Raw genomic sequence first — 25,667 nt, 5'->3', positions numbered from 1 at the left:
TCGGGAGTTCCTCACTTTTCCATCTGAAATACTTTGTTAAAACATTTTGCGTTCAACCTTTTCATTAATTCTAAGACAGTATTAGAGTTGCAACATACCAGCTAGGATTAATGGGTGAGAAAATGATGATCCCTTACAATTTATGACAACGAAACTGTCCATATTTTGATGCACGGTGATTAGAAACATGAATTCTGGACCTTGACTGGAAATTGACTCCTCTACTTCCGGCTGCAAGAATTTACTCAATTTGCAAGTTAAGGAAATTCTTGATGTCCCAGTTTTCTTATATTCAAATGGGGGTTAAATAACATCTGCTGCCTCTGTGTTGTGCTATTCTAATGGTTATAGCTCTTAATTTAATGCTTGACAAAAAGTAAACACCTTATATCATCATACAACTAACCTCCCTCCCCACAAAAATGTATGGTTAATAACATTGTAAGCCTTTGAAGGCCAAGTTTTATCTTTAAAATGAAATATGTTTTATAACAAGATTGCTAAACCACCTGTGTGAAGAAAAACTAGAAATAGTCAATTGATACATAAGACTTCTAGGGAAAAATAACTTTGGGGACACAAAAGCCATCTCAGCATCGAATTGTTGTATTTCAGATCATCTGGGGCTGAGGCTAATCTTAGTTTAGTCTGAGATTTTCATACATTTAAATCGCTGTAGAATGTGTCTTCCTTTTCCACCTCTCCTACTTGGTTTCTGCTTTTGATTTTAATTACTTGTATTGATTGACGCTCAAGTTAACAAATAAAAAGCATGAGCAGAAGCACCATTAGTGACCTCAATTAATAAGTGAATGGACACGATCTTAAATTAGCCTACATTAGCTCAGACCTGCCTCCTGTAAAGCTTTGTGCTGCTTCCCAGTAAGTCTGTGTGCACAACCCACGTGTTTCCCTGCTCACAGTTTTCTCGCCCTCTAGTGGTAGTTCAAATAATTCCACTTTGTAGTCCCGGCACAGGAAATGCCGTTTTTACTTCAGTTACCAGCATCCTTTCACAGGAAGTTAGGTGTGGTCTTTGAAGAATTAAAAAAATAATAATAAAAAGAAAGGAGAGGGGGTAAAAAACCCACAAAAAACAAAGGGGGTGAAAAAAAGGCATGATGGAATTTTAGCTGCAGTCTTCTTGGTGTTAATCCACCCCCACCTCTGGGTGTAAACGATTCTGCAGGGGTAACGTTTTCCTATTCTTCCGCTTATTCACTGTGATGCTTCTCTACCTGTACAGTAGAATCCTTGGGGAGTCTTTCTGGGCGAAGCTGCTGGCTGCATGTTTTAGCACGTGTCTTCCATTCAGCATCCAGGCGTGGCCGTTTCCTCTCCCCAAGTGCAGGGAGCGTCTTCACTCTGCTGCCTGTAAGTGAGGCGAGGCGTGAGGGTCTGGGGGTAGATGAGGATGATGTTATGGAGGCGCTGAGAGGTCAGTCTGCTAACATCAATGCCTTCCAGCCTTGCTGTGACTGAAAGGTCCACTACTAAACATTTCTGAAAATGGTATGATGGCATGTTTTTTTTTTAATTTCCCCTGTTTTGTCTGACGTGTACTGCAGCAACTGTCATCCCTGTGGTGTGAAGGTTTAAATGCCTGGATGATTGAAAAAGAAGGAACACTGAGATGAGTGATTGTGTACAGATGGCATTCAGGAGCTACGCTTCTTGGTGGTATTGTGTTAAGGAGCATAGGAAACCCTGCTGCTGGGCCAAGGATCACATTAGAATGACAGTTGTGCTGCGCTGAGTTAGAACCTTTAGTCAAATATGATTAGAACACCAGCAAGACTCAATTTATGTTCTAGCCAAGACCCATAGAATAAGCGCTTGAAAAAAAAAAAAGGATCAACTACCTTAAAGTTATTTTCTTCAAGTTCTGATTCGGAAACGACCACTCTGAGTGCTATGCTGGGTATTGTGTGTGCGTGTGAGAAATGGGCACTATTGGAGAAAAGGGGCTCTCTCTTTCCCAAGGCACTGTCCATTTGTTAAATTGAACAGCAATCCTGCAAGCTGGCAGTTGGTTGCTAAGCCAGGGGGTCCAAGCTAGGGGCCTCTGATGTGGGTAACTTCCTGCTTCTTTGGCAGGAGCTGGGTCCCTGCAGCTTCTGAGCAGTTCCTTCACCATCCGGCATCCCCTACTCCTCCCCCTCCCTTGCTTCCAGCAGCATCCATCGATATTTGCATCCATAGCCTGGGATTTCAGGATCTCCAGAGCCCTTTACCCGGTACATTGATTTTGACTAAGCATCGAAAAGGAGCTAACGGGAACCAAAGGGAACATGACAACTTAAGAAATATACTTGTCAGCTCCTCCTGAGCCCGTGTTGTATGAGTTTATGATCTCCCATCTCGTTTTGAATTTATGATTTTTCCCCCAGAAAGGATGCTGAAAAGATGGCTGACACAATATTCAGACAAGTAACAGAGTGAGCAGCAATCTGGATCTTCCATTTCTGATTTGAAGCTGATATCTCTGAATTAAATATCCCTCCCCACTTCCAAGTAGCACAACCACTTACAACATTTTGGAGATGAATATTAGATCACCTCCTAGACACCAAATGAACGCAAGCGTGAGAATTCCCTGTATGCCAATTATCACATCTCTTAAAAATTATGGAATGTTTGGCTTATGTATTGGATCTCACTGGCATGTAAGTGTCACAGTTATCTCTGATCCTAATGGCCATTGCTTTATTTTTTTTATCCCCCATGTTTCTATAGCACTTTCTTATGCAAGGAGCTAAACATTGATTAAAGGAGCAGGATGAAAAGATGGCACAGTCAGTGCTGGTACCACCAGGACCTGACAGCTTCCGCTTCTTCACCAGGGAATCCCTTGCTGCTATTGAGCAACGAATTGCAGAGGAGAAAGCTAAGAGACCCAAGCAAGAGCGCAAGGATGAAGATGACGAAAATGGCCCAAAGCCAAATAGTGACTTGGAAGCAGGAAAATCCCTTCCATTTATTTACGGAGACATTCCCCCAGGGATGGTGTCGGAACCCCTGGAGGACCTGGATCCATTCTATATCAATAAGAAAGTGAGTGTTTAGTCATGTTGCCTTTCTTTGTCCCACTTAGTAGTTGTTCTGGCCAGCCTTAAGGGTCTGGTAAGGAATATTGTCCTCTTCTCTTCTGTATCAGGGATTACTAGGGTGTTAGATTGGCCTGGCCACGCAATGGGTCCATTCGGTTAGAAGTCTTTGGGAGAATGCATCTGAGCTGCGTGGGACAGGTAGGAAACTAGTCATTCTGTAGTGAGGGAATTGGAGAAGGATAAAAATGGTTAAAGATGATTCACCTCCTTGAGATTTAGTTATAGTTCTAAAAAGAGTGAAAATTGACCTCCATTTTCTTTGTAAAACTGAAATCTAGCAACTATTGGTATATTAAGTTGGCTTTAAATTTCAGTTAATAGTATTTAAATATCTCCTTACAATCTATGTATTTATAGAAGCTGCCTTGTTAGTCTGCGTGTGTGTGTTCATCCACTAGCCTACATTTTTGCCCTTTCCAGAACTTTGTGTGGGTGACAGGATGGGGTGTTTCCTGCAAGGTCAGCAGTTCAAAACTACCAGCTACCCCACAGAAGAAAGCTGAAGCTTCCCACTCCCACAGAGACTTGCTGCCTCAGAAACTCAAAGTGGCAATTATAGTTTGTCTGATAAGGTCACTATGAGTCAGAATCTAATTGATGGCAGTGTGTTTTTAATTTTTATTTGTATAAGAAAGGAAAATTCAGCAGGTAATTTGTCTAAGGACAGAACATTTGAGCAAAGAGCACACATAGAAAAGTTTCCATGAGAAGACAGTTAATGGATGGAAGTTATTAAAGTTTCCTTTTTGTGTGATAGGTAAGTTATAAATGTAATTAGCAAAACCTGATAAGGACTCAATAAAAATGTTCGATAAAAATAAGAGTTCCTATAACACCCACAATAAGTTTTCTCCTTCAAATCCTTTTGGCACTTTACAAGTTTATGAGAATTTATGGTCCTCCAAGAGAACTAGCCCTTGTGCCCATTTCACCCACTGGTAATTAGTATACCACGGCATTGGTTCATGGAGCAATGTTTCTCGATAATGATCTCACATTTCTCTTAAAATGTCTTAAATATTTACCCTAAATTCTGTTTTCTGTGTTGTTTTTCTTTTTCAGACATTTATAGTATTGAACAAAGGAAAAGCAATCTCTCGGTTCAGTGCCACCTCCGCCTTGTACATTTTAACACCCTTCAACCCTATTAGAAAAGTAGCTATTAAGATTTTGGTACATTCATATCCTTTTTTTCAGGTGATCATTTTATATAATTTTGCTAACTGGCTGAGCAATTGAGGAGGGCAAATTTCAAAATACATGTGGCAGGCAGTGTTATGCGCTCTTTATTCCCCTACTCACTCAATACTTAGCATATTGCACGAATGGGATCGTGGGTAAGTGTACTATTTGTTCTCACCTCCTAAGTATTTCTCTTTTACCTACCTCACTACTGCCTCTCTCATGGTGTATTTCCCACGACTTCCTTATGAATTGCTTGCTACCTTCACACCGTCTTCACCAACTGGGACCCTATGACCAGTCTCTCCTTTTCTCAATGCTGGGTAATGAACTCCCGAACCAATTATTATTTTTGTTTCTGCTTTTCCATTTGGAAGATACGTACATTATTTGCATTTAATATTTATACATTCTAGTCTAAGTGTTAATATTGTCTGCTTTTCATTTCAGCATTTGACAGCTTTAAGTTAGTGAATGCTTAAAAGCCCGGCTGGCTGCGTCAACACTAACCTGCCAAGTACTTTGTAACATTGTCTTCCCCAAATCAGTGCCCCCTGGTGGTCTTCCTTGCTCTCTGCTTCCCTCCCTGGCTGGCTCTCTCTCCTTTCCGACCTCTTGGCGGTGGTATCTATGTGTCATTCAAGAAACAGGTTCTGTTACCAGTAATTGACTGCCATCCAACGTCTTAATGCGGCATCGACCGTGTAAGTTCTCAGTCTCCTTATTTGAAGTATCTGGTTTATGGAAATTGGATGTATGGCACCTTTGTACCAGGTGGTGATTTGGCTTACTTTTGGATAGAGTATTCAGACATGAGAGGTGTTGTTCCACATTGGGCTTCCTGATCTGGCTGACGGCCAGGTCTGAAAAGGCCAAGGAAGCAAAGGCTAGAAGACGGTGGCTGCAGCAGGGCAGGGGACACTTTGAAAGCAGAAGGCTTGGGAGGAGGACTGATAGGCACCAGGAGCCAGAGGTAAGGAAAGGGAAACAAGTATTGCAGTAAATCCTCAGCTAAAGAAACATTTTATAGTATTTCTTCTGTAAAAGTCGTTGCCCGGGTTTCCATGACATGGCCATCCCAGCGTCTAGCTTTTGCAATATAAAAGCTTACCAATGTCAGTAGAGTACAAGATATTTTCATTAGATGAGGTGAAACTATAGAGAAGGTAGGACACTGGGGAGATTCCTCAGTTTTTTTCACAGTTTTTCATGGAGTAGGTGCACAGCATGTTCCCAGATTTGCTGGCCTGGCAGTGTGACAAAATATCCACAGAAGCATGGCATTCTGGGAATCCATCTCCTGTCACCTCTGGTTCACAGCACCCTCCCCCCCAAGTTTTAGATGAATATAAGCATACTTTCATTTGATATTCATGTAGAAGATTCTTTTTTATTTGTTTGATATTTTCTAATGACTCAATAAGGATATATTCCAAATGGCTCACGTTGGGATAGAGGGGGGAGAGAAGAAAAGGCTTATATCTAACATGGATCCATCCTCAGTCTCATGCTAGTCCTGGCTAAATTGAACAAAGGTCCAGATCAACTTAGAATTATGTAATGCTGTTCAGTTTGCACCTGGTTCTCCCAGTGATGTTGTCTTCAATTCCCCCCAAACACAAGCATTGGCTCAAAGGCTGGTGTTCTGACTTTAAGTATGGAACCTTTGTCAACAAGTTCAATCTGTTTGGAAAAGGTCATGGCAGGTTTTGCCAAAATTTGGAGGTGATTGTGAATATGTTATTATTAGTTTGTAAATCAGAAGAATAGCCATCCACAATTAATTAGCATTATAAACTTGCATTGATAGCTTTACTTCCAATAAACCATTAGCCATTAAGTGTATTCCAAAGTGTCTAATATTTCATAAAGAGCTAATGATATCTTCATGAGGACATATTACATAGCAAAATGACTGTTTTTTAATTTTAGCAGAATGAGATGTTATGCCTACTATATATATTTTTCCAAATTTAAAAAATACCTTAATGTGTCTAGTATCTTGTTTTTGTAGTTACATAGTTACATTTTCTTCATCAGAATTTAAAAATAATACATCTAAAACTTTCAAACTTTTTACCTGTTTTTTAAAAATTATTCTAACTTAATATGCATACCCTTCTCCTTTATTTTACATGCATGGTTCATTCAAACATTCATCTGTAATTGTTCTTTGAGTGTCACTCCTGACATAAGCGTTGGGCTGCAACGTTAAAGCATTCAAAATTTCTGCTCTCATGGAGTTATAGTCCCAAGTATGTGTGTGGTTTCCAGGGAGAAAGATAATAAACACATAAACCATATGTCAGGTAGTGATAAGAACTTTTTTGAAAAAAAGAAACCAGTGGACCAGAGAAGAGAGAACTGTTTCAGGTAGCATGGTCATGGAAATTCTCTTTGAAAACGTTCCTTGGGAATCTTGCAGAAAGGGAAGTAGAGGAATGAGTATGAAACAAAGACAAGGCTTTCTATTCCCATAAAGCGTCGCAGACCCGGAAACCCACACGTGCAGTTCTACGCTGTCCAGTAGGGTCAGTATGAGTTCACACCAACTCTGTGGTAATACATTTTCAGAGTACCTGCAGAGCAGTGGTTCTCAACCTGTGGGTCGCGACCCCTTTGGGGGCCGAACGACCCTTTCACACAGGAATTGCCCAATTCATAACAGTAGCAAAATGACAGCAACGAAAATGATTTTATGGTTTGGGGGTCACCACAACATGAGAAACCGTATTAAAGGGTCGCGGCATTAGGGAGGTTGAGAACCACTGCTGTAGAGAAATATTTACAATCAGTGGATGTCTATATAAGTGGTACTTAAAGCTAAATGGGTTGTTGAGCTCTACGAGATGAGGGGAGACGGTAGCTTGGAATACAGCCCCAGAAAAATGTCACGTGTCAAAGAATACAGTGAATATGCTCAGCAAGGAACCCAGGGTGCTGCGAGGGGAAAGCGCAGGTCAGAGAACAGGAGTGCGATGACAGAAGGGAGGGCAGCTCGAGTGGGGTCCTTAGCGGTCCTCCAGGGAAAGGACACGCGAGCGGAGACCCCTGGCATGTTGTGGGCGGGCTGCAGACGTCCACTACACGGGTAGAGGGATGGACCCTTTGCCTCCCGTAGCGCGAAGGACCGAAGGTAGGTGCTAGTGCAGAGAAGTTGGTCAGTTTGGAGTGGAGAGTGGGGACGGCGATCAGAGCTTTTCTGTCTGGGAAATAAGGAAGGAGGTCAAAGACAAGGCTTTTCTGTCTGGGAAATAAGGAAGGAGGTCAAAGACAAGGCTTTTCTGTCTGGGAAATAAGGAAGGAGGTCATTCACTCGAGACAGGATGAAGGTGGAGGGGTGAAGAGGGAAGACTGGGGCTGAAGGGCAGGAATTCAGAGGTCTTCTGGGGACTCTGAGAGGTGATTCCCAAGCACCGTTCCTGTCTCCAAATAACAGAGGAGGCCAGCAGACACAGATGCTTCTGTAGTTTTATATAGCATTTACATGCCATCTTTCATTTTAATTGTGTTTTTAACCATAAGATAAAATTTGTTGTACCCTCAAAATGGTGTTTCTCTGGGTGTGTGTTTTGCTTTTTTTCTTGTTTTGCTATTTTTAGGTTGTAGTGCCCTCAGGTGGTAATCTACATCATTCATTTGTGACCGTTTTCTTCTGGAAGCATTGAGATACTGGGAATGAAGCACATGGTTACATCACTGTCTTTGAAACATGAAATATGAGGGGGTACCACCACCAAAAAAAAAAGAAAACATGGCATTTTTTTTCAAAGCTATGTACCTATATACTCCAGTATAAGCCGACCCAAATATCAGCTGAGGCACCTAATTTTACCACAAAAACTGTATTAAAAATGTGCTGAAAAAACTCGGCTTATACACAAGTATATACGGTATCACATTTTTTGTTTTTTACTACAAATGGGCCCTATCCCCTACAAAGCACTCTCCATCACACAATTCGTTTGTCAAATCTGTGATCCCATTCTTGGAAACATTTTTCAAACTCTTCTATTTGGATGGCTGACAGCACCTTCCTTGTCTTTCTCTCCACTGCTTCTGTGTCGTCAAATTGCTGTCCTCTCAGGCACCTCTACAATCGCAGAAACAAAAAGAAGTTTCATGGAGTGAGGTCAGGTGAGCAAGCTGTGTGGGGCAAGAGAGGCATGCCGCTTTTTGCCCAAAACTGGTACACTGAGATGGCTGTGTGAGCAGGTGAATTGTCATGGTGGCAAAACCAGTCTCCTGTCTGCCACAAATCAACCCTTTTTTGTCCCACACTCTTACACAGTCTTTTCACAACTTCTAAATAGAAAGCTTGATTACAGTCTGACCTGTTGGAACAAATTCCAAATGCACTATCCCTCTCACATTAAAAAGAAAAAGAGCATCGTCATTATCTTCGATTTTACTTAATGAGTTATTGTGTCAGAGTGGCGATAGCATCTTCCACTGGCTTGATTGATGTTTGATTTCCAGATCATAAGAATCGCACCACATTTAGCCACCAGTAATGACCTTGGGAAAAATATCTGGGTCGCTTCGGAGCTGTTCTTTCAAAGCACAGCATGTCCACTCCACGTTCCTTTTGCTGGTCAGTCAGAACCCCAGGCGCAGATTTCGCAGCGACCTTTCTCATTCCCAAATCTTCTGTTAAAATTCACTGAACTGAGCTCCAAGATCATCTAGATAACTTTCCCACCTCTTCAAAGGTACGTCGTCAGTCTTTGAGCACAAGTGCACGCATTTTGTTGACAATTTCATCTGTTCAGGAAGTTGACAGATGTCCAGAATGAAGTTCGTCATTAAGTGACATTTCACCTTTTTTGAAATGAGAAAATCACTCATACATTTGAATGTCCCCCCCTAGTGCTGTCCTTGTAAACTGTGTTCGACATCACAATGGTTTCTGCAGTATTTTTCCAGAACAGGAAACAAAATCTCATAGCCACATGCTGTTCTCTTAAATCAGCTACTACAAAAAATGAGGTTCAAGTGAAATTGAAAAAATCCACTATGAGCAGAGAGAACCTTCCCAGGCGACACCACTGGGTGCACTAACTCAGAGCAAATTGCTCAGTGCTCCCCTAGCGGGGGGGAAAAATGCTACCCATGACAGCTCCACATAGGGGAGCCTTTTCCATTTTGGGGGGTACCCCCTCATAGATTATTGTTTTCACTAAGCCATTTGCCAGTGTCGAGGAACTTTCTTTCTTGATTAACAGGACACTGGCTCCTCAGGGGCTTGTAGTTCGACACTTGAAGTTGCGTTGATATTGTGTTACGTGAAAGTAATGTGATTGTTTTATACAGAAATCAGAAGTAATAAGGGACTAAAAATTCCCTTTCTGCGATTTTTATCATTGTGCCTAGATTAACATTGATAAAGACTAGCAATTTACATAATTGCAACTGAATGCTTATTGTGCTTTTTTTCACTAAATGTGAAGGAAAATAATTTCAATAATTTAACTACTGAAACTGTATTATTCTTAACCAAATTTGGTTGTTATTTTTCTATATAGACAGAAAGAAGAACCTTGACTATGCCCACAGAGGTAAAGTGGAACAGGGTGAAGCAAACCAGAGGCTAGTTATAAGCAGTGTTCTTTATGATTCAGAAAGAGGTCTGGGGGCAGTTTATTGAGAATCTCCTAGGTCCTAGGCACTTTAAGATGTGGGAGCTTCAACATATTTTGTCTAATTTGATCATTAAAGCACCCCTGGAAATGGTTACCTTGGTTCCCGTCACAGGATTCAAATATTTTAAAAACCAGTTCACTTCCCTAATGACGTGTCAAGTATTAAAAAATTATATACCAAAAGGTGGTTTATGATTTCAGAGAGCTAAATAAGAACAATAAACTAGGTGTTATAAGAAAGTTCTAAAATAATAAAAATATGAGATAATACCTGAAAAAACCAATAAAAATTACTTACGATATTTCCATATTACTCTTGATTGACATCTTCACTTGCAATATTCTTTGGTTTTACGTGAGTCTCATCATCTGTGTGATTTATCCTTAACCATCTTTTACTGTAGGAGTAGGATCCCATTCCTTTAGAGGTAGGCCAATTAGACAGTAGTCATTATGTTTGATGTATTAGAAAAAGGTGACCACGCTTCTCTGAACATATTATATTCATCTCTGAAAAACTCCTTTCTCCTGCTGAACTTACGGCAGTGATTCTGACTGTATTTTCTAGGTATTGGAACCCTCTTAGGAATTGCATCATTCACTCATCACATCCTTTGAGAATTTGGGGCATAACACAAAGCTGCAATGAGTGTGAGTGTGTCATTCTCTGATAGGTTGGCACCTTTTCTCTTTATGTTAGGTTTGTTTACTGAAGTAACAAACACAAGGGAATAAAAATGTATTTCATCAAGAGTTTAATGAGTTTTATGAAATGAATAAATAAATATTACAAGCATCATGTCCTCTAAATTTGTATACCTGTGGACAACACGAACATTACTATGGTCTCTTAGAATATGCTGTTGTGCAGATGAATGTTTAAAAACAGTAAGAATGTAAAGTTGTGATTTCTACATCGGCTGTTGCCCAGTCGCGCATCTCACAGAGAACCCTGAGTGTAATTGCCATTTTAACTTATGGTTCTTGGAATTCAATCAAATATGAGGTATCACTTCTGCCAAACTCGTGTAAACTGAATCCTGCCATTTCTTTGTGCTCACTTTGAATGCCAAACCAACTGAAGTTCAGGGAACTTGGTAAGTAATTTGGCCAAAGTCAAATTCAGGGAATCCCACTGCTTACAGCAGTCATCTTAGAATTCTGTGAGCCATTACACTGTAATCCACACTCCTCTTTGAAATATCCTTCTTGTAAGGTGTTCTTCCAGGGTGACCCGTAGGTGCCTTTGCTGAATTACTTGACTTCTTTCATGGAGTTTTTGTGCTAGGGATTGACATGCCTATTGAGTTTGCAGTTAAATTGCTCAACTGAGTCTGTCATTAAGAAAACTTGAATTGGTAAATTATTTATCCACCAGTGAATAACTTATTTTGCTGTCTTTAATATTCTTTCATAAGGAAGACTGGTGGCGCAATGGTGAAGCATTTGGCAGCTAACCCGAAAGTTTGTCCTCCAGAGAAAAACCCTGGCGAGCTAATCCCATAATGATCACAGCTAAAAAAACACCCTAGGCCAGTTGTCCTCCGTCACAGAAGGCCATGATGAGCAGTCTTTTCATAACCCAAAGCACCTGTGTGCAAAGGAGGTGACAACATGCCTTACCTATGGGTTGCTGAGTTTACAGAAATGGTTGTTTTTTTTTTTAAAGAACCTAAAGCTACAATAGTGGGAGCAGGAAAGTTTTCCGTTTTGTGGTGGTGAATGGCATGATAGCGCATGACAATAAGATGTTCATTGTACTTTGTATTCCTTGACAATCTTCTTCACTTTATTCAATGTGCTTATTATGTGCACAATTCTGACCAACTGTGTATTTATGACTATGAGTAACCCTCCTGACTGGACGAAGAATGTGGAGTAAGTAGAAAATTACAAATAGCTCTCAGTCTTGTCATCCCTTTTATATTGTGCACCGAGCTCTTTGCATCTTGAGACTGCATGCGTTTATTTTGCAGTGGAGACTACTGAAGCCAGATGTTGGTTCAAGTCCATTTCAACCACTACCACCTTCTAGAACAAAGCTTGGGGCGACTCGCTCACTGCACTGGTTTAATTGCCACGTTGTGTAAACCTCTGGCTTGCTTGTAGGTCTCACATTCCTTGAAAACCATTGGTGATTACAAAGAAATGATTACTATCAAAAGGTCATCAGTGGTTTCTGATAAAACTCTGTGTGTGCCCTTTCTCATGGTTATCACAGTGTTGTCCAGGCAGCCCTGCGGGGACAGGGCATACCTACCCTTCAGGCTATGTAAATGTGCCCTGACTTTGAAATTTGCTGTGCATGCAGCTTTTACCTGATTGAAAATGCTGTCGGCTTCTCTTGCACAGAAGTAGGGCTAAATAAGCACCACTTGCACTTGTTCTAATTCACCTAGAAATTCCACTTAAAAGATTTATATATACAAGAATCTATCTTGTTTGTAACCCAGGGATTGCTTGTATTTCACTGGCATATGAGGGAGTTTTTCTATGAATTATTTGATGCCCCCTCATATAGTTCATGGGTCTTCATGGCGCATGTTTTATGAAACATAACCACTTCGTTCATTCATCTTTAGGTTATTATGTTGCTAAAATCACTTTCTAGTAAGAATATTTTAGAATAGATAGAGTAAAAGTCAGTTGACTACAGATATCAAGACATGTAATTTGGAGCCTCTCATTCGTCAGAGACAGGAAGAATGTCCTTCAGTGTTTCATGTTTCCTTCTGCCCTACTCCCTTCCTAAGGCTTGTACGACATGGAGATCCACATGGAGGCCTCACGTTCTGGCTTGTTGTCTAAGCATCCTTTAAAATGCACATGCAAATTTCCTAATAGATCGTTAATACTGGCTTGGCTATTTTCTCTCAGGTATACATTTACAGGAATTTATACTTTTGAATCACTTATAAAAATACTTGCAAGAGGCTTTTGTTTAGAAGACTTCACATTCCTGCGGGATCCCTGGAATTGGTTGGACTTCACAGTCATTACTTTTGCGTAAGTATCTTCCATTTCCCATTTCGGAAAAGCGAACCATTGACGGGACCCTGCTCTACATTTCGCGCTGGTGGCTTCCCCTGAGAGCTAGGCATTGTTCTTAGTTGTCTTGCGAATTTAGAATCTTTTTCTTCCAACTCAATTATTCACTTTAGACACATTAGCAACTACCATAGTAAATTTTATGGCTTTGGTTTTAATGCCTGCTGTAACGTAATGAGATGCCCCAATAACAGCGTTGATGGTTGCCAGCAGTGTCAACATTCTGTTAACTGGGAAATCGGATGGTAATACCCATTGAGGTTGGAAAGGTCTTTATGAAAGACCAACGTAGACAGAGTTCCCAAACTTCTGAATGACTCTGATTTAATCCTACAGGTATGTAACAGAATTTGTAAACCTAGGCAATGTTTCAGCTCTTCGAACTTTCAGAGTCTTGAGAGCTTTGAAAACTATTTCTGTAATTCCAGGTAAGAAGAAACTCATATAAGGTGGTAGTCCCCTTATATCTCCAACTGTTTCTTGTGTTCTGTCATTGTGTTTGTATGTGAACCCCCATTACAGATATGTGACAGAGTTTGTGGACCTGGGCAATGTCTCAGCGTTGAGAACATTCAGAGTTCTCCGAGCATTGAAAACAATTTCAGTCATTCCAGGTGAGAGCGAGGTTAAACACCGAGGCTGATGTTAGCTATACCGGTGCCCAAATCTTGGCTTCTGTGTATAAGCCTTGTTGCTTGTCACATATTGCAAATAAGTATGTGAAAAGGCAAGAATCCAGTACATCAGATTTTGGGTGGATTTGATTCTTTGCTTTCACTAGTTGCTCGCTTTCAAAACTGTCCTAAATCAGCCTTTGAGTTTAACAAGTTTTTGCATGAGGCATTTGCAGTAACAGGCTACATGGTTTGCATCTTATAACATCAAGCTTTTCCACGTAGACGCTAAAGTGAGACATTCAAACTGATGCAAATTTGACCATTTAGATCTACAGCCGGTATTGGTATTTTGTTTTTGAATGAGGTAATTAAAGGGACTATCAAGGGGTAGCATGAGTGCTGCATGGGGTTCCCTCTTCAGATGTCTTCCTTCTTTAACCCACCCTCGTCTTGTAGAATTCAGAAATAGGTGACCTCGTACTCCATTGACTTTATGATTTCTTACCACTTTATTCATATAGATTCTTCTAAAATCAATAAGGGGTTCAGGAGTAAGACATCTATAAATACAAGCAAAATATTTACACAGGGTTGATGTTTAAGCATGAATAACAAAATCATTTCTTTTGCTAGAAGGAGTTTGGAAATACCTGTTTTGTTCATTTTCATTCACAGCATTCTAATGAGCATACAAGTTCTGCTATTCATTCATTTTCACCAGCTAGCAGGCTTTTCATGAAAATGTTATTCAATCATAAACATTAAATGAATATGGTTGGCATTCTGCATGATATCTTTCTTTCCCAGGACAAGCTCATAATGTTTTTTGTTGATAAAGCCACTATTAAGTACCATATTTAAATTTCTCCCCCTGGTTTTATCTGTAGGCCTGAAGACCATTGTGGGGGCCCTGATCCAGTCGGTGAAGAAGCTCTCAGATGTCATGATCCTGACTGTGTTCTGTCTGAGTGTCTTTGCCCTGATAGGACTCCAGCTCTTCATGGGCAACCTGAGGAATAAATGTCTACAGTGGCCGCCAGAGAATTCTACCTTTGAAATCAACATGACTTCCTTATTTAATGCTTCACTGGATATGAATGGTACCATTATCAACAGAACAGGGATGTTTAACTGGGATGAATATATTGAAGATAAAAGTAAGATAGTCTTTTGATCATTAAGTTCTTTAAACACTGTTTAGTCCTTCAAGTATATGTATATAAATTTACACTGAATTTAGCTCAATTTTGATATGAACCAAGTGGCAGGCTAATTTAAAATAACATGTAATAGAGAAATAAAATATCTTACTTCTTTTTCCTTATGTCAGTAAACATGATAAGAGATATGTGTGTGCTTCTTACATGTATTTTTTATTGTATGTTTTTGCATGTATCTAAAAGTATATGTGGTTGTGTGTTTACTATTCCTGAGGCCAGCAATTTTACAACTTAGTGAAATTACATATACACATGCATTACCATGTACTTTGAAATGACTGTTAAGTGTATTTGGAAAATATATACCACCCCCAAAAGAAGCAAGTTTATATTTTTTCAATTAAAAGTAGTAATCAAACCAAACCCTGTCTTACAGTCATAAAAAGAGGAACAAACACCAACACCCACTTCTAATGCGAAATTAAGTTTGTAACTGGCAAAATAAATGAAAATGTCAGAACCTATCCTGAACCCGGGTAAAGAGTATTTGTAAAATAATAGTTTATTTGCATGGGGGCATTTAGCAGTTTAGTTTCCCTGTAACTTTTGGGCCAAGGAAAAAATTAAACTGGCAGTTCTTTCTTGAAATACCCCCACACAATTAGACCTTATATTTATAATAAATGTTGATATCAGAAAATTATAATAATTATTTCTCCTGGATTCTTGATCTTTTTAAAACAGACTTATGGAATATTTAACTAATCAAAACTGTTGGCTTGATATTTGTTTAAGATTTCATTATTATTAAAATGAAATGTCTTTAGAAGCCATTTATATGTATTATTTTCTGTCAACAAATATGATTGAAATACATTTCTGAGAATTATCAACAAATATGATTGAAATACATTCCTGAGAGTTATTAACTGGATTCAATGGTTGAAACATTTTGAGAGTCTTTGAGTAATTATTTTTATCCCTTGCTTTTTAAATAGGTCATTTTTATTTTCTGGAAGGGCAAAATGATGCTCTGCTTTGTGGCAACAGCTCAGATGCAGGGTAAGTGATGTTTCTATTAAGCCTCCCTTGGCCCTGCTCCCTCGGCCTCAATAACTTGCCACCTTCCTCCCACCCACCTGGCCCCCACTTGCTCCTCATTCGAAGACCTCCATATATTCTCCCTCATGCTGCCTCCTGGAATAGCTGGGATAAGTGTGGATTCTCACCTCCTTCACACACTCATCTGCAGCCATTATTTGTTTCATTCTAGGTCACATCTAAGCTTCCAAATAAACACAACGAAAATGAGAGAAAACATCAGTATTCTGCATAAGAGGCTTAAGTTAATGGAATTCCCTTACAAGTGTGATAATTCATATTTGGCAATGCGGTCCCCTTGGTCTTAAAATGCAGTGCCTCCGAGGGCAATGTCAATCTCTGAGGCCTGGTCAGGCATCATCTAGCAGAGTGGTTGAGAGCACAGACCTGAGAGTTTGACTCACTATTTGAGCTTAAACCATGTCTATACCATAACGTGCCAGTGTCTTCAGGCCATAGCTGGGCATAACAATAGAGGTGCCAGGAAGATGGAGTAGATTGGATGTCTTAGATAGATGAATGTGTGTACAGCTCTTATAGCACTTTATAAGTGCTTTTAGTGATGGAAATCTATGTCATTGAACCTCTCCTGCCAAGAAGCAGGAGCCGGGAGATAAAGCCTAGGTTTCATAAATATAACTTTCTCAGGAGATTTGGCAAGATTCAGAATTATAGATAGATGTCTGATATTATTTCTATGTGAGAAGATGTTATGTACATTAGTAGCTAATAACCTGTAACCTATAAATGTTCAACGGCAACAGACTTGCAGTGATCCTAGGAGAAAGAGAATGCTGCTTCTCTTCTAGATTCCAATGACCTGAAAATCAGACTGATTGTCCCGAGGTGTGCCACACTAAATGCTTCATATACATTTCACTTAAGTCTTACAAAATTGGGATTTATGTTCTATTATTAGCCTGTTCTTGTGTTTGAGGTGCCCAAAGATTACCAGAGTTAGGAAACTGGCCTAAGATCATGGAGTCCAAAAGTGGCAGGCACAATATAATTGTCTCAAATCTGTTTGACCATCAAGATCAGACTGTCAAAGGTACATTGTACAGGGTCATTTCCTTCCCTCAGTGTGCATCCCACCTCATTATTGTACCTTCTTCACTTCTCTTTCTGCCCCTTATATTCACACATACTTTTACCTTCAGTTATCTTTGGCAAAAATCAATTTTTCCCTGTAGAATTATTTATTCCTGTTGACAAGTACCAGAGTTATGAATCATTATAAGATTGCTTTTGAATAGACCCATGAAGCAAAAACCAAATGAAACCCACCACCATTGAGTTTATTCCAACCCACCATGACCCGATACAGGATTCCCAACACTGTAAATTTTTATGAAAGCAGGCAGCCTCACCGTTGTTCCACAGAATGGCTACTTGGTTTGAACCCTTACCTTGCAGTTAGCAGAGCTCATTTATATAAGGATGTGATAAGTATAATAATGAGAGTGAATGACAGACAAGTCCAAAGTTAAACTTAACAAATCTCATTGTATATCAGTCTAGTGTGTTGTTCTGGATTAAATCCTGGATAAGCTAAGAGGAATCTGATTTTCTTAGTTTTATATAAAGTAGAGATTGGCTTCTATGAAAACAGAAAAACAAATCATAAGCAGATGTGCAGTTGCTGAATGCCTCTCTTTCCTCTACCTATTCACAGCCAGTGTCCAGAAGGTTACATCTGTGTGAAGGCTGGTAGGAACCCTAACTATGGTTACACAAGCTTTGACACCTTCAGTTGGGCCTTCTTATCCTTATTTCGACTCATGACTCAAGATTTCTGGGAAAACCTTTATCAACTGGTGAGGATAGAGGAAATCTCTGAGAAGCATGGAATACTGAGATTAAGATAATTGCTGTAAAAGATTTTATTATAAGACATAAAGTGTAAGAGCTAGCACCCTATATAAAATGTAATATCTCTTCTGTTCTTGCAGACACTGCGCGCTGCTGGGAAAACATACATGATATTTTTTGTGCTGGTCATTTTCTTGGGCTCATTTTACCTAATAAATTTAATATTGGCTGTTGTAGCCATGGCCTATGAAGAACAGAACCAGGCAACACTCGAAGAGGCAGAACAGAAAGAAGCTGAATTTCAGCAAATGCTTGAACAGTTAAAAAAGCAACAAGAAGAAGCTCAGGTATCGTCTCGCAAGAGTAGCACTTTGTTTTTATCTCAGTTCTCAGGTCTACCTATGGAGATCAGTGGTGTTTAGTACCTAAAATCAGCACTAGTAATTGACACTTAAGGTGCTTGTTTAATTTTCAGGAGGTTATTGTTCTATTTTGAAAATTACTGTCAAAGTTAAAGGCGTCTAAATGTGGAGAATTCTTGGGGAAATTAACTCTTAGCACTCTCGTTTATGTAACTTCTCAATGTATCTCTTCTGTGCTCTCAATAAAAACGTGTTTCTAATCTTCTGGCGGAAAATAACAGTGACAGTTTCTTTACTGCCATGTCATGATCGGTGGGAAGAGTTGAATGGCAGAGTCAAACTCCGAAGAGTGCTTCCTGAGTTTGGAAAAGACAGAGACAGATGCTGTTGTGACTCTCTTGAAGAGTATACAACTGCAAGTTTGTGGGGCTGAACATGGGAACTGGAGGGGCAAACACTGCACATCAGCTACAGTCTCTGCCTCACTCCCACTCAGTCCTGTCGTTTGGGGTTAATAAGGTTTCAACATGAGCCAAGGGTTCCTCTAACTATATCCACTCATTGAAAAGGCTAATCCAATTGGCTAATTGTTGTTTTGGCTTTTCCTGGATGTGGAGTCCAATTTCCTTTCCACACTGAGTTCCCTTAACCAGGTCAGAGAGGTTAGACAATGAAAATCAATTAGAGCGGCAGTAACAGCATTGAACATTTTATTTTTCTAAAACTGTACTGTTGTTGATGCAGAGGGCAATGAGCTAGTGCTCCTTGATGCAAGGCTTATACTCTCCCTTTGATGCTCTTTTTTATTGAAACATTTGCTACATCAAAGAGATGGTTATTTATTTATTAAAATTAAAAAATTCAATTCAGTAATTCCAACAAAAGTCTCAATAGTGTGTATCTGTAATGGAAAGCAAGCCACTTGCCGATTTTAAAAGAAAGCCTTTTGTAACGTTTTGCACTCCTAAGTAATATCAAAACGTCCGCAGGATTTAAGTATCCTGTGCATGTTATTAGAAATTTTTAGAAAGCACACTGCGAAGCCAAACCTTGACAGTTTCAATTGAAGCCACATGAACCGTCTTCTACATCTCAGTTGATGTTTATCCTTCAATTGATCTAACCACATATAGGATTTCTAAAATATAGAGTAGAATGAATCGTCTTTTTTTGTTCTTTCAAAATCATGTTCCCGGCATTAAAGGTACCTTGAGCAATCACGCGACACAGTTTAAAATCGTCCGTGTGCAACCGCTGCTAACTTGGTGTTTTTGCAGGCAGCAGCGGTGGCAGCGGCTTCCACGGAATCCAGAGAGTTCAGTGGAGCTGGTGGGATGGGCGTTTTCTCAGAGAGCTCTTCAGTAGCATCCAAGCTGAGCTCCAAGAGTGAGAAGGACATGAAAAACAGAAGGAAAAAGAAGAAACAGAAGGAACAATCGGGAGAAGAAGACAAGGAAGAGCGCTTCCGCAAATCGGAATCGGAAGACAGCATACGGAGAAAAGGGTTCCGCTTTTCCTTAGAAGGCAGCAGGCTGACTTATGAAAAGAGGTTTTCTTCTCCACACCAGGTAAAAAAAACCACACACAACATTTTATGTAGGTAAAATCATTACCTACCTTACATTCTCATGGCAAATGAGTTCCCTCCTCAAAATTTAATGTTCGGGGCAGAGATGTCACTGGGCTTGGCAGATGTGGAGACTCAGAGGGCCTTATGTGCTCAAGTCGTGCCAGGTCATGGTCCACACAAAGAATCCGCAGCGGATGGCTCCCATCCACTCCTTGCTCCCGTGTCTGGGCTCAGTGAATCGAGCTCTTCCCTGAGGGGCAGGTGCCCAGAAAAGGGTCAGAAATGGTTCACACCACTTGTGCAGGTGTCCTCGTTGTCTTACAGTCTTCACAAGAAGGGTGAATTCTTCCTGCCCTTGTTTCAAAGGAACGGAAGCAAAAAGTATCCACCCAATTCTTAGCTAGATATGCAGTCAAGAAGACTTATGTCCAGAAACTGACAGTGGTAGTTGATTGGGCTCAAGTCATCCGGGTTTCATATTTCATGTGGGACTGGCTTTCGAAGTTATACCCTGATTGGTTTAATGTTAGGAAAAATGTTTACCTAGTTCCTCTGGCTTGTGTGTCCACACAAGCTGTTGAAATCTTACCATTTAGCATCGTTCTCTTATTAAAAACATTGCCAAGAAGACACCGTTTTTCAGGAGAGTGTTTGATGCGGGGTGGAACCTTAATGTCCACAAAATAACAATAACAATCAAAATAGCAATAAGCAGGATAACAAGGATAATGACGAACACTTATCAGAGCAATACTACGTACTTACGATATAAAGTCATGTAACCCTCTCACCACTAGGTCAGTACTATGCTGATCATCTACAATTTACAGTTGTGGAGGACAGGGCAGCGATAACCTTTGTGGAGGGCCTCTGTTATACTTGGCCCATTTACATCAGAACGTTGAATGCTACCAACACCCCTGTGCTTTATTACTTTCACAACCATTGGAGCACATGGATTTAAATAAATTTCAATGTTGGTAAGATGGAGCTGATTTTCTTCCATGATTCCTTCTGTTTGATCTAAACTGGTTTTGGGTTTTAGACATTACCTGGACATGGTGCATCTTTCTTACTGGTCCTCTTCATGGCACATGATTTTCTTCTTGTGGACTTTAAGTCAGTGCAAAATAGAAGTTGCTGTTAATAGATGGGGTCCAATCAATATTCATGTAGGTGTCATACGAGTAAGAATCCACCTTTAAGCCTTAGTGTATGTTTCATGCATGTTTTTCCTTCCAATATTTCTGCTAACACTAATTGAATTGAATAATTGTAGTTAAAATATAAACTCTCTAACCGAATGTGGTACATAGGACTATTTGATATTTTATTTCTTATTCGCAAATATTTGCCTTTCTTCTTCTTTTTTTTTTAAGCCAGTGACAAGGCCACAAATATTGCAACTGTTATGTCCTTAGAGCGAATTCAAAGTCCCTGGTATAAAGACAGGAAGGAAAAATGGAAGGTTTATCATTTAGAAGAGGCTTTTAAGAAGCAACCATGAGGTGGAAAAAATAAACACTAAGAATGACTATGAGGCATATTAGATCTTAACAAGAAGGTACATGGAAACTAGAAAAGGAAAATGTGCTTTTGTTGAGGGTGGGAGAGGTCTTCGTACGTGATACTTTCTATAAATAATGAATAGGGTCACAAAATATAAAATAACATTCAATAGAATTAGCTATACTAATAAGAAAAAGAATCCTTTAGCTGCGTAGAAAAATAAACACACATACTTATTGGTCAGCGACTATTAAAATATATAGATTTAAACATCAAAATTTGAGTTAGCTTTTGATCCTTTGAAGAGAGTATTATCAAGATAATAATACATGATGAAATTAACATTCTCTCTATTGAAAATGATAGAAACAGAGCTAAGCAAGAAAGGGAATGTATTAGATTATATAAGTAACGTTTGTACTTAACATAGGAATGACCGGATCCAGAGCTCAGGTTATGTTATCATAACCAAGTCTGTCTCCATATCTCAGTGCAGGTTTCTCTCATATGATGGCAGTTCTAAACTTATATCCAATACTTTCAGAAACCGTGAACCTGTTTTTCATAAAGAGGGTGTCTCTCAGTGGGCAGAGTAGGGCTTTACATCCATTTCTCAACTATTCTGTGTGGTCATAGGGATGTTTACACTGAGTGGCTAGGCCTGGTCATCATTCCACTGATGGATTCAGGAATTGATGTCTGTTCCCACCAAATTACTTGGTATGGGAATTTAGGACCTTATCTCAAGGGCAATCAGGTAGGCGATGAAGGAAAAATGAGTATTGCACAAACAAACAACAAACAAAAAGAGGTATTCACTATATGAAGATTATAGATATCAACTAACGGTATGCAGGGAGTGCTTTATCATGTTCAGCACTACCACAGTTAAGAATCAAGGGAAACTGCATGATAGCAGTGACAATCCAGCCATCCAGAAAATTGCTTCATGATTCTGATTTTTATAAATATGGTGTTCTTCGGGTTTCCTTAGACAAGCAGGAAAGTGAACATCAGGGACTGAATCACGCCATGCTTTGAGCAGGGTTCCTTTCATCTGTCTTGGGCGACTATTACGCACTAGGCAAACGGAAAGGGAGAGGCTGCTCCTGGTCACATAATTCAGCAGACTTCCTCGTTCGATTCCTTTTAGTCTTCATTGTGCTTAGGGCTGCACTTGGGGGTGGCCACTCCCGTTGCAGTGGAGTGGATTCTGACTGTGGCCACGCCATAGATGCAGAGTCCAGCTGTGTCCCTAGGCTTTTCAATGGCTGATTGTAGGAAGTCATTTGACAGCCTCTTAGGATGTCCCTGGATGGACTCAAACTTTCTGATCTAGGTTAGCAGTTTAGGGCCTCACCTGTTTGCACCTCCCAGGAATTCTCTGTGGCCACTTGGTGATTCTCACTGAGTTTATTATTTGCTTTAATTTTTCAAGTGTGCCTAATTATACATTCTATTGATTTCTATTGACTGTGAAATGTTTGTGACACTTAGAGAGGTGTCTAGAAATTATTTTTGTTCTTGTCTAGAAATTATTTTTGTTCTAAGTATCAATAATGGGACAAAGCAACATCCAGGGCACTTCTAACGATCTTAGAGCACATTTACAGTAAAGGTAAATGGCAGAGCCTGAGTGTGTTAGGCTGGGTAGACTAGACAAATCCATAGAAACTCGTGTTTTTAAGAGAGTTTTATATAAAGGGTAAATGTACATTAAGAAAGCATCCCAACCCAGTCCAGTCCAAGCCCGTAAGTCCGACATTAGCCCATATGTCCACACCGATCATATGTCCACACTGACATTAGCCCATATGTCCACACCGACATTAGCCCATATGGCCTCCTCAAACTCCCAAAACACATGCAATGACACTGAATGCAGGATGATCACAGGCCAGTGGGTAGAAAGTTTGAATCCAGTGGTGGTGTAAGCATCTCAGCATTCAACACCCAGCTGCGCCAGCACCCAGGGCTACATCCCGGTAGGCCCATGTGGCTTCTCCGGGGGATGTCTTGCAGGAAGTGAGCCTGGCCAGCTGAAGCAGGGAACTAGCACACTGGTGGCGCCATCAGAGAGCAAGAGCCAAGAAAGGTGAGGCTCACCGAGCCATTTACCTCTCTGCCCTTCAACTAAACTGCCCTTCAATGAGTGCCACCTGTGTTCATTAGCCAGGTTGGCACGCTAAATCTATCGATCACAATGAGGAAACTGAAAAGGATGCACAATGAAAGGAGAAACAGGAAAGGGAAAAGCAAAGCTCGTAGAGGGCGCCAGGAAACCCCCGCGGTTACCGCTTGACGGAGAGTGCCTACCCTTGTGGGACAGGGCGTCTCTGTCCGATTTTCACGTTGTTCATCTGCTTTCTGTTTTCTCTTGTGCACAGTCTTTGTTGAGCATCCGTGGCTCCCTTTTCTCTCCAAGACGCAACAGCCGAGCAAGCCTTTTCAGTTTCAGAGGTCGGGCAAGGGACATTGGCTCTGAGAACGACTTCGCCGACGATGAGCACAGCACCTTTGAGGACAACGACAGCCGCCGGGACTCCCTGTTTGTGCCCCGCAGACACGGGGAGCGGCGCCACAGCACCGTCAGCCAGGCCAGCCGCGCCTCCCGGGTGCCCCCTGTGCTGCCCTTGAACGGGAAGATGCACAGCGCCGTGGACTGCAATGGTGTGGTCTCCCTGGTGGGGGGCCCGTCCACCCTCACCTCGCCCACCGGACAGCTCCTGCCAGAGGTGAGAGCACTGGACAGGCGGCGAACGGAAGGGAGTTGTAGATGACGATGTAAGCAGGTGGGGGGGGGGGTGTTATTGTTTTGTTGTGATTTTTAATCTACACTCGAAGCTTTTTCTGACTGAATGGTTCCAGGGGCAAGAGTCGGTACATTCAAGCTATCAGCTGCTTTGGCCAAACAGTTCTGTTTAGTCTTAGCTACAAAGGCACTGAAAACATGGCCTGGGCTTCAAAGAAGAGAATTAGTCTTTCCTTGGTTTTACAAGGGGATGGAACTTGTGGACGAGCAGAGTCATGGTTTGGCAATTATACCGTCGATGGCTGTCATTGAATCAAATCAGAGAATGTTTGTAAATGGCATGGACAGTCGTCTTAAGCCCATTGTTAGCGCTTTGTTTAACATGGGGGTTGGATGTTCCCACTTTAAGTAGATCTTATTCCTAATGGTGTCTGAACTCAGAAGTGCAACATTCAGTCTCCCCGTAGATCAGAGCATTGTAATATTTGTAGCAGATGTTCATATCGCTCCAGCTGCTGAATGTTTGACTGGGAAAGAAAACACTTTAAACATCTGGTTCAGAGTCCTGCGCTGTCCATTCTATTGGCAGATTACAAATTTTGCATTACTGTCGTGAATTATCTTTATAAAAAATTGCCTCCAAAACCTGCATATGGAAAAAATTTCAACTACTGAACACTTAGAAAGATATATTACTGACATTTTCCTTTATAAACGCTAAAGTACTTGTTAACATTTAGTATTAAATAAAACTTCACTTTGTCATTATAAAAATGAAACATTTCCACTTGGGTTTACTTTATAGCTTTCTGAATCATATGAAAGCCTCTTAATAATTCTCTACACAATTCCATTTCTCATTGGAAAACCTCTTCACTACATTAAAATCATACAGAGCTAGCTTTTTATTACCTAATTGAAGAGCTTCTTAGCTTAGATTTAAAATACGTGCATTAATTTTCACACACACACACACACACACAGATGCATAGCCTGTCTTCCACCCTTTGCTTCCAGAGATGTGTCCAAGTATCCTGGAATGATATCAAATTATGATAAAAGTATAAATTTGTAGTGAAGCAATCAAGAAGACATCAAAGGGATAGTCCACTTCTCTGCTGCATGCTGCTCCCCTAGAGAGAAGACGTGGCAGTCTACTCCTGACAAGGGACAGCCTTGGAAACGCTAGTACTCTGTCCTATAGGCCTGCTCTGAGGCAGACTTGGCACCATTACACCAAGGGTTTGCCTTTGGTTGACATAACACATGCTAGCCAGATACTTCAGGAGCTCTGGTGGTGTAGTGGTTGTGCTTTGGGCTGCTAATCATAAGGGCTGTGGTTCAAAACCACTAGCCATTCCATGGGAAAAGGGAGGATTTTTACTCCTGTAAAGAATTACAGTTTTAGCAGATGGACATTGGGCCTCCACTCAAGTACTTACTCAATGCAAGAACACGTTGTTCTATTAAATTGGCATTCCATGGTACACACCTTCCTGATACAATCGCTGAAGAAAAATGTGTGCATAAGCAAATGTGGTGAAGAAAGCTGATGGTACCCAGCTATCAAAAGATTTGGCGTCTGGGGTCTTAAAGACTTGAAGATAAACAAGCGGGCATCTAGCTGAGAAGCAGCAAAGCCCACATGGAAGAAGCACACCAGCCTGTCTGACCACGAGGTGTAGAAAGGACCAGTTATCACACATCAAAGAACAAAAAAATGTTATCAATGGGTGCCCACCTTCCCGATATGATCACTGAAGACAAACATGTGCATAAGCAAATGTGGTGAAGAAAGCTGA

General features: G+C 40.6%; 1 protein-coding gene across 1 annotated transcript in view; it reads left to right on the top strand.

Moving 5' to 3' along the window:
* Nucleotides 1-25,667, top strand: part of SCN2A (sodium voltage-gated channel alpha subunit 2) — a 160,688-nt gene that overhangs the window by 57,159 nt on the left and 77,862 nt on the right. Inside the window, exons 2-12 of the mRNA XM_045298020.1 lie at nt 2,737-3,054; nt 4,173-4,291; nt 11,723-11,812; nt 12,812-12,940; nt 13,505-13,596; nt 14,487-14,756; nt 15,758-15,821; nt 17,536-17,677; nt 17,813-18,019; nt 19,312-19,602; nt 23,501-23,848. Of these exons, the coding sequence (XP_045153955.1) occupies nt 2,788-3,054; nt 4,173-4,291; nt 11,723-11,812; nt 12,812-12,940; nt 13,505-13,596; nt 14,487-14,756; nt 15,758-15,821; nt 17,536-17,677; nt 17,813-18,019; nt 19,312-19,602; nt 23,501-23,848 (2,019 nt within the window). The 5' untranslated portion in view covers nt 2,737-2,787. The remainder of the gene's footprint in view (nt 1-2,736; nt 3,055-4,172; nt 4,292-11,722; nt 11,813-12,811; nt 12,941-13,504; nt 13,597-14,486; nt 14,757-15,757; nt 15,822-17,535; nt 17,678-17,812; nt 18,020-19,311; nt 19,603-23,500; nt 23,849-25,667) is intronic.

The sequence above is a fragment of the Echinops telfairi genome, unplaced genomic scaffold (genome assembly GCF_000313985.2).
Source record: "Echinops telfairi isolate 266 unplaced genomic scaffold, ASM31398v2 ScPeMD7_4;HRSCAF=17, whole genome shotgun sequence".
In the NCBI taxonomy this organism is placed as follows: Eukaryota; Metazoa; Chordata; class Mammalia; order Afrosoricida; family Tenrecidae; genus Echinops; species Echinops telfairi.
The sequence above is the reverse complement of the archived record's forward strand: the minus strand, read 5'-3'. Positions and strand labels throughout refer to the sequence as shown.